Source organism: Pteropus alecto, unplaced genomic scaffold (assembly GCF_000325575.1).
Source record: "Pteropus alecto unplaced genomic scaffold, ASM32557v1 scaffold433, whole genome shotgun sequence".
Taxonomy (NCBI): Eukaryota; Metazoa; Chordata; class Mammalia; order Chiroptera; family Pteropodidae; genus Pteropus; species Pteropus alecto.
Genome location: NW_006433953.1, coordinates 912618 through 922164, shown reverse-complemented (window position 1 = coordinate 922164; position 9547 = coordinate 912618). Strand labels below are relative to the sequence as shown.

General features: G+C 48.1%; 1 protein-coding gene across 1 annotated transcript; it reads left to right on the top strand.

The window, feature by feature from the left end:
• Positions 1 to 44: 44 nt before the first annotated feature.
• ZBTB39 (zinc finger and BTB domain containing 39) lies at positions 45 to 7634 on the top strand. Its single transcript, XM_006908925.3, has 2 exons — positions 45 to 522; positions 1484 to 7634. The coding sequence occupies exon 2, from the start codon at positions 1528 to 1530 to the stop codon at positions 3661 to 3663; it is 2136 nt and encodes a 711-aa protein (XP_006908987.1). The 5' UTR covers positions 45 to 522; positions 1484 to 1527; the 3' UTR covers positions 3664 to 7634.
• The last annotated feature ends 1913 nt before the right edge of the window (positions 7635 to 9547 follow it).

Sequence of the window (9547 nt, the reverse complement as noted above, 5' to 3'; positions counted from 1 at the left end):
GCTGCTCCTGGCCGAGGCCCGACCCCGTCCCGTCCTTTCTCTCGCTCTCGCTGGGTTCCTTCCTGCCCGCTCCTCCCTCGGCCGGACCCTTCCTCCCCGGCCGCGCGCCCACCTCGGCCCGCCGCCCATCCCTCGCCTCCCGGCCGACCCCGCGCCCCCGCTCCCGCCTGCAGTCGCCGGGGAATCGCCGCTCTTTGGGGAGGGACGATGTGCTCGGTGTCCCCAGATGGAGTGCCCCAGTCCCATCCAACGCCCTTTCTCTCGAATTCGACCCTCCAGTGGGGAGACTGCGGCGCTGCGGGATTGTTGGGGTGCCTTCTTGGAAGTTCCAAATCTGTCCCCCTCCGATCCCCCACTCAGGCTTGCCAGTGTCCCGATCTGCTGACGATTGATGTATGGCCACCAAGGCCCGGGAGATTCTTGGCTGGTACCCGAACAATGCTTAGAAGCTTCCTGAGCCCCAGAAAAAGTTGAGAATTAGTAGAATGTGGTGAGGTGGAGAAGGGGTCTGTGTCGCGCAGGGTGAGTCGTGAGACAGAAGGAGAATGCACCTAGCCCATCTTCCTTAGGTCGGCAGGACTCTAAAAGCGGAAAAGTGGTGTTGAGCAAGCATTTTGGGAGTCTTAGCTATATAATTAGATGCCTTCTTATGACATCTAGTAAATCTCTTAGTTTTTGTCAGTATAAGCATAAATTTCAGGATGGTAAAAAGCAATAAAGCATATTTAAGTAATATTAACTATCACGATTGTATTCTACTTTGCTTTATTCCTTTGGGTTCTAAAGTGTTTTAACTTCATCCACAGCATACAGAGAATGTGGTAGAGCAGTATCTGAATGGCTGTGGGTTGCCGAGAGAGGAGAACAGGCACGTAGCACAAGTAGGGAGATCTGGGAGCTCAAGAATGAGTAAGATTTATTTAGGGACTGAAAGGACACAGCAACGCTAGAAAACTGAAAGGTAGAGCATCTTTATCTTTTCCTCAGCAGCTAATGGAGCTTTGCTAATTATGTTCAAGTATGTATATGGCATTTGGCATTGTAAAGGAAGAGAATATACTCAACGAGATGGGAAAGCTTGTAACCAGGAGGAAATTAGGAAATTAATATGAGAAGGATTTGAGCCAGTTACTCTGGAAATGAAGTATAAGACTGTCTGCGAGGATACCTCTGGCTTGGCTCTAAGACACTAGCTTCTGTCCAGCCAGGCCTACAACCTCTCTTACTGACTCTTAAAGACCAAGCTATCAGATTTTTTTCAATACTTTTCGGTTTTTTCATAACTCTGTATTTGGGTATAGGCAGGGAGAGAGGTCGTTGTCCCATCATTTTTGCTGTCTTTTCCCCTGGTTCTCCATATCTAGTCACTCCTGCCCCCACCTGAGACTCAGAAACACTCAGACCGGTGGTATTTCCTCTTGGAGAGTGCCTCATTTTGCAGGGATGTGTTTGGCCATCCATCTTTTCCTTTTGCTGTCTACAGATTAACTGTGCTGATAAGGAGGCAACTTCATAGGAGCTGCTAAGATGGGCATGAGGATCAAACTGCAAAGCACCAACCACCCTAACAACCTGCTGAAGGAACTCAATAAGTGCCGGCTCTCAGAGACCATGTGCGATGTCACCATTGTGGTGGGGAGCCGCTCCTTCCCGGCCCACAAAGCTGTGCTGGCCTGCGCAGCTGGCTATTTCCAGAACCTCTTTCTGAATACTGGGCTAGATGCTGCCAGGACCTATGTGGTGGACTTCATCACCCCTGCCAACTTTGAGAAGATTCTGAGCTTTGTCTACACATCAGAGCTCTTCACGGACCTGATCAATGTTGGGGTCATCTATGAGGTAGCTGAGCGTCTAGGTATGGAGGACCTCCTCCGGGCCTGTCATTCCACCTTTCCTGACCTGGAGAGCACTGCTGTGGCCAAGCCCCTGACCAACACTAGTGAGAGCCATTCCGGCACCCTGAGTTGTAGCTCAGTAGAACCTGTCCATCCCCTCGGAGAACTCCGGGGTGGTGGGGAGCACTTTGGTCCTGATAAAAACTATGTCTTTCCTAGTGATACTGGAGGAAGCTATAAGGAGGAGGAGAGAAATGTTACCAGTGACACTAACCATAGCCTGCCTCTGCCTCAGCAGTCACTGCCACCAAAGACAGAAGACCACGATACCCCTGCTCCTTTCACGTCTGTACCTAGTATGGTGACTCAGCCAGTCCTAGGCACTGTTAGCATGGGCATTCAAACCAGCACAAGCTCCTGTCAGCCATACAAAGTTCAGAGCAACGGAGACTTCAGTAAAAACAGCTTCTTCCCCGCTGACAGTGCAATAGACATTACCACTGGGACCAACTCCTGTCTGAGCAATAGTGACCACACCAAAGATCCAGGCTTTGGGCAGATGGATGAGCTCCAGCTGGAGGATCTGGGGGATGATGACTTGCAGTTTGAAGACCCCACCGAGGAGATAGGCACAGCTGAGGAGGTGATTGAGTTGAGTGACGACAGTGAAGATGAGCTGACTTTTGGAGAGAATGACAACCGAGAGAATAAGGCCATGCCTTGCCAGGTGTGCAAGAAAGTTCTAGAGCCCAACATTCAACTGATCCGACAGCATGCCCGGGACCATGTGGACCTGCTGACAGGCAACTGCAAAGTCTGTGAGACCCACTTCCAAGACCGAAACTCCCGTGTGACCCATGTTCTTTCCCACATTGGTATTTTCCTCTTCTCCTGTGACATGTGTGAAACTAAATTCTTTACCCAGTGGCAGTTGACCCTCCACCGACGGGATGGAATATTTGAGAACAACATCATTGTCCACCCCAATGATCCCCTGCCTGGGAAGCTGGGTCTGTTTTCAGGGGCAGCCTTCACAGAGTTGAAATGTGCTGCCTGTGGGAAGGCATTGGCCAAAGATTTCCACGTGGTCCGGGGCCACATCCTTGACCATCTAAACTTGAAGGGCCAGGCCTGCAGTGTCTGTGACCAGCGTCACCTCAACCTCTGCAGCCTCATGTGGCACACGCTCTCCCATCTTGGCATTTCAGTCTTCTCCTGTTCTGTCTGTGCGAACAGCTTTGTGGACTGGCATCTCCTAGAGAAGCACATGGCTGTGCACCAAAGCCTGGAAGACACCCTCTTCCGCTGCCACTTGTGCAACCAGAGCTTCAAGTCGGAGGCTGCCTATCGCTACCACGTCAGCCAGCACAAATGCAATAGTGGCCTTGACTCGCGGCCTGGTTTTGGGCTACAGCACCCAGTGCTCCAGAAGCGGAAGCTGCCAGCGGAGGAGTTCCTGAGTGAGGAGCTGGCTCTGCAGGGCCAACCTGGGAACAGCAAGTATAGCTGCAAGGTCTGTGGCAAAAGATTTGCCCACACAAGCGAGTTCAACTACCACCGGCGGATCCACACAGGCGAGAAGCCGTACCAATGTAAGGTGTGCCACAAGTTCTTTCGAGGCCGCTCAACCATCAAGTGCCACCTGAAGACACACTCGGGGGCCCTCATGTACCGCTGCACAGTCTGTGGCCACTATAGCTCCACCCTTAACCTCATGAGCAAGCACGTTGGTGTACACAAAGGCAGCCTTCCGCCCGACTTCACCATTGAGCAGACCTTCATGTACATTATCCATTCCAAAGAGGCAGAAAAGAACCCGGACAGCTGACTGGGTCCCAGCAGAGCCAGGGGGAGCTCCCACACAGCAGCCAGGATGTGAATTTTTAATGGCCGTTGGTCCCTCCCCAGCCGAAGTTACAATTTTGCCTTGCTAGGAATTCTGTCTTGTGTTTAAAGAAGAAAAAAGAAGAAATAGCACATGAGCTGTTACTGTTTCTGAGAAGCAACGGCCCTATCACGTTTACCTCCTTACCTGTTCTTGCCCATGAAGGGCTGTGTTTTTGGTTCTTTTGAGGCTGGTCTTGGGATCTTGTCAGGCAGTTGGTGCCAACTAGATCCCCTTCCCTAGCCTCTCGAGTTTTAGTTTACTGATAGGTTTTATGCTGCTAAGAATCCAACCAACAGCCTCACTAAATAGAGGAGGTGGAGGGAGGTTTTCACTGTGGGTTTTACTGCCAGACCTCCAACTGGGACAACCAGCTATGAGAGAGATTTTGGAATGGTCATTCAGAAAGGACCAGTCAGCGGGGCAGCTCACCTCAGGTTCCAGGCCCAGCCCTCAGCAGGGAAAAGGCGTCAGGGGTGGAGGTGCCTTCTTGTTTCATGGCTGTAATCTGCTGATTGGACAGTAAAATCTTTTGGTAGTTAGATCCAAACTGGGGACTAAGCTTTTTATTTAGGTCAGAAAGCTTTGGGATGAATCCTTGCCAGCCAGAAGAGGTCCTGCGGTGCTGTCAGTAGTAACAGCCTGGCTGGACAGAAATGGAGCTTTCTTTTTTCTCCTCAATTCCAGAGAAACATGGTTTTATGGAGCGATGGCCCAGGACATCAGGCCTTCCCTGTGGGGCAAAGGGGACAGGGAGCCACTTTGACATAGTCATCTGTTATCTGGCCACCTCCATCGACCTTGAGTTTCCTGGTGGAGAGGTGAGGATATCTCTGACAGCAGCAGCCTTGCCTTAATTTACATGCAGTCTCCCACCTAGAAGTGTATTTGGCTTGTAGTATAGATGTGAAGACCCCCATGAGGTGGTGGAGTGGTGGACTTTGAGCCCTACAGGGACCAAATAAGTGGTGGCGTATAACGAGATGTGTGTTCCGTCTGTCCCAGTTGGGTAACCTGTTTACTTTGTGCAACTGGGCAGGAGCTTTGGCAACTCACCTTTGACCTGCTGGAATTTATCCCAATCTGTCTTTGCATTGCTGCCAAGGGGTGCTATAGGTTGGCAGCTGGCTCAGACCCTCCCTAGGGGGCTGGGAAATGTGTCTGCTGAGCCCATGAGGCTGGTTGGCTTTGTTCTTAGTTGGCTTCTAAGGGCGTCTTGCCCAAAGAAGGCTTGAGGGAGAGGGCCCTCAATCTCTTGTACTCACTAGGTGGCACCTCAGTAACTCATACTACCTCACCTGCTCAGACAAGCTCTGGGAGTCCTTGGCCTCCGCCCTGACACTGCCCCTGGTGGGACTTAGCAGCACCCTGGGCTGTTTCACAGCAAGTGGTTTTAATTAACTCACAAAGCCTTTTTGGATGTTAATATTTATTTATTTTTATTTTTGTATACATATTACCCAGCATCTCATTTGGATAAGAGACTTCAGGAAAATGAGTTTCTTCCCAGCAAGGAGCCATATTTCAGGGGACAGTCCTGGCCAGAGATTTGGGAAATAGGCTAGAATTGGGGGAGAATGGGCCAAGCCTTTAAACAAGCAAATTCTTTTCTTTCTCTCCAGGCAGTCTCTTGCAGAATAAACCCAGGGAACCCTTTAGGCAATGGATGTAATTTCTAGAAAGTTGGAGCCTGTTGATTTCCTAGGCCTTTCACCCTCTTTCCATCTGTGATGGAGTAGATTGGGGACTGAGATGAGGGGAATCAAGTCACATGAAAGACCTTTTTGCACATTTTCTCATCCTTCCTAAACTTGGAAAGCTATATTAAAACTAAGGCAAACCAAAGCTCTGTCCCTATTGGACCTCCTGCCTTTCTCCCTAGCCCTAAGTTGATAAGGCCTCCAAGTTGGCCTGTATGGCTTTCTGGTGGGGTGACCATTACATAAGGGACTTGTACAAGTGGCCACCTTTCACCATCTAAACACAACTTGGTAAATGTTTCCTCGCGACATTCTTGTCAGGGAAGCAGTGTTGCAAGTTTTCACCCCTCACTGTCTTCTCCCTTTCTCTCTCACACTGACCATTAGAAATTTAAGAAGGAAAATGTGTAAAAGGCTACCATCAAGTGTCTGCTAAGCTTTTCAAGCCTGAGTGACCCCTCCCAGACTGTTGGTGAGGACTGATTTTCGAATGGCTGGATTTGAGAGAAGTGGTACTTACTAGAACCCAGCAGGTAGCTGAGAACGGATCAATATGCTGGAGAAACCCTTTTCCTTAACAGAGGGCATCATGGATGCTGGGTAGTCTGTATACTTAACCTGAAACTGTGAAGTATTCCCTTTTTGCCAGTAAACCAAAAAAGCAAACCCTTGAAACTTTGTCCCCAAAACACTAAAAAAAACTGCACCTCTGATCCTCCTGAGGCCAAGTGGTTGATCAGGGTGGCCCAGTTGATTACAGTGAGACATGTATGTAGCAGGGTCAGTAGCTCTCGAGGCTGATTGACCACACCCTGTTCCTCCACGCGTCCCCCATATTCATACCTGAACCTTCCCTCTGTTTAGAGTCATGTTTAATGCCTCTGCCTCTAGCTCACCCTTTTCTGTACTGTTTTACTTGAAACACTATATTGTGGCAAAGGGCACCTAGGATACCTGGTGGAAAGTATTTGTTTTGAGTTTTTTATTTTTTCAGCCGTATTTGTTTTGAGTTTATTTTTTCAACCTTCTCATGATTTCGTTGCACCCTCTGCCCTGGAGCCCAGGTTAGCATTGTCTCCTGCTGTATTGTTTCGAGGTTCTGTTTGACCCTTGAATGTCTTTTCTCTCTTTTCCTCCTTTTTCTTGTTCTATACTCCAGACCAGCTATGTAATTGGCAGAACCCTTTGTTTAAAAATTTAAGAATTCAAGTTGGTGACTGTAGAGCATTAAACTAAGCACAAGTCTATTTCCAACCTGTTTTCTAAGGGAAAAGGGTGATATTTGTATGGCACACTGGGATAAACAGCAGAGGCTGCTTGTGGCCAGTGGAGGGAATCAGTATCTTGCTCTCCTGTGACCCACTGATGGCTCACTGATGTCCCAGCACGCGCTGGGAAGCTCTGCTTTACCCTCGTATTTGGTCCTAAATTTTAAGATTCCACAGAGTCTCTATAGTTAATGGCTAGTTGGGAAGAAAGGAGGTAGGGGTGGGGATCTGGCCCAGGTAAGCCCTAAGAACCAGAAAATGGGTAAAAGTGCTTTTTGACTCCTTTTCTGATCTGTCAATAAGTACCCTTTTGTCTCACGGGCAAGCCTTGGGTTTAGATACCTTCTCCCCAGTCAGGTTTTGCTACTGATGAATTTTCTTCCTCTCTGGCTACCTACTGTGCCCTATTTCTCCAGACTACTCAACTGTGGAAGTGAATTTAAATACCTTTATAGATGGACACTGATTTTGTTGGCATGGGAGTAGACTCTGTGGAGAAATCTGTGCCCATTTGGGAGTCTCTACATGTCTTTTTTTTTAAATCCTGCACTGAATGTAGACAGGAAGCAGGGCACACAGCATTAGTTTCAGTGTGGTTATCATTCGTAAACATCAGGATGAAAATAAAACTGTTTGGATTTTAATGTTTCTTTGACACCCTTCCCTTGTTCAGTCTACCCTTCCCTCCCACCTCTGCTAGCTAAAGTCTCATATGAAATGGAGAAGAGTTGTTGTCGTCTAACTCCTTCCATTAAATTAATAAGTACTGACCTCCTAATATTTAAGTGTTTACTATCTATTGCTGTAAAGTTTTGTATATTTTGTAAACTTTTCCCCCCAAATAGTAGATGTCTAAAATCGTTGTACATCTGATTCTTTTATATTCCATTGTTCGGCACAAAGTGTGGTTTTTATTTAGAATAAAAAAAGGAAATTGGATATGAGAGTTCTTTTCCTATTTACTGTGGTCATTCCTTGAGTTCAAACTATCTGAGTTTTTATCAGTTCAGTAACAGTATTCTCAGCAGAATTCTTTCAGGTACCACATTTGTCTTTCCTGTAGCTAGAATTCCCCAGGGTTAACTTGTTGACCTGTTTTAGTAGAAATTTAAGTCAGTGACCCAGCCTTTTCGGGAGAACATCTCTAAGGGGATCTTCTGTTGGCCTAGAGAGAGCAGGAACTCTGCTAATGTCTACTTGTTGGACTCAAGATTTGGCCACAAATCGTCTTTCCAGTGCCATTTAATTCATTGTGAAGTGATATGTTGGAGTGGGGAGAGGCAGATCAAACACAGAGGATTCAGAGGTTTGGCATAATTTACTCTTGAAGTTAAGATGTCATGTGGTCCTTTTGGTCTTGGAGCACATTACCCTGGGCCTGGCTCCAGTCACTGCTCAGTAAAGGCTGAGCTGAGCAGCCTTGCCTTCAGCCCAGTCAGTTCCCTCTCCTAAGGTAGTATTCATGCTGCCAGGATGATAACTGGTTGCCAGAGTGAAATCTGTGAGAACACCATTTTGGGGAAGTGGTCTCTGAGATAACCTGGCATGTGACAGAGATGTAAAGTTGGGTTTCTTTTAGGAAACTTCTGGAGCCCAAGGCAGAGGAGGCAGTGATAGGACATCAGATATTGGCTTGGTTTTTACATGGGCACAAGGGAGGAAAGTCTAATGCATTTTTTGCATTGTTAGGTTCAGCCCTTACTGCAACCCCCAGGTCACAACCTGGACTTTCCTGGTTGAAAAAACCTTCAGCTCTGTGCCACTGAGCAGCTGTTCATGGCTTAAGACCCTTTGAGGGTTGGGCCCAGTGAGCAGGGGGAGTGTAGATAAAAATTTCCCCCCATGCTCCTGACAAACAGGTATATATGCCATTGGAGCACATGTTTAATGCATCTGGTGAGTACAGTTTCAGATTTCTAAAAGCAGTAGAGACAGCACTCCAGGTCAGTGAGGAGTTATTCCAAGTTAAACATTCCAGACACAGCACTGAGCAGGACAGAGTATCTCAGTGGTTATGTCCACAAGCCTTTCAGTCTCCACAGGCAGGATTAAGAGACCACGGACTTGGAACTGGTGGACTTGGACCTGTTCTTAGGCTTTTACTTTAGTCAGAATTCTTCATGGACATAATCTCAGTTTCCCAAGCTGAGAAAAGAGCCTTCCCAGAAAACCTACTTGTTAACAAGAGAACTTCTTTTCCTATCTGTCGGACAAGTGTTAATAGAAGTAAATTGCTGAACAGATAAATAACGAAAAGACTAGACCAGGGAGAAAGAAGTGTAAGGGTGAGAACTGACAGAAGAATACCAGAACTCTGTCCTGTGACAGAATTGGAAAATTTCCACTTCGCTGTACTGTGCAGGAAACAAAGGCTGAGGGACAGAGCATCTGAGGGACAGGCTGTCCAAAGGTCTGTTCCCAGAATGCATGTCCCTTGACATTTTCCTATGATCTTGAGAGAAAGGGACGGGGTGGACTTCTGATGGCATATCTTCCTAGATCTGAAATGTCCTAGATCCAAAGCTGGAAGGAGATGGCCCATGAGAGGCATCGACTCTGAGACAGCTCCTCTGCTTTGGGGGGAGGGGAGCAGGATGGACAAGCGAGGGGGAGAAAACCAGCAAGGAAATGGAGAGTTTCCTGGATGGAGAAAGGGGATGGACAACTACCCCACCAACCCAGCTGCTGGGTGCCTGCTTGGACCTTGGCGATTCCCCCGCCCCTGCTTCCCTACTCCCTCCATTTATCACAGCACTGAGGATGCACTGCTAGGAAACGTCCTGCTGGGGCCTCCTGGTCCTTTGGCCTCTGGCCTCTTGTCCCCACAGCCTGCATGGTGTGCTGGGAAATCAACAAGCA

Bases quoted from the DNA above. Each gene is read 5' to 3' on its own strand.
- ZBTB39 (XM_006908925.3), top strand. From the start codon at position 1,528: ATGGGCATGAGGATCAAACTGCAAAGCACCAACCACCCTAACAACCTG.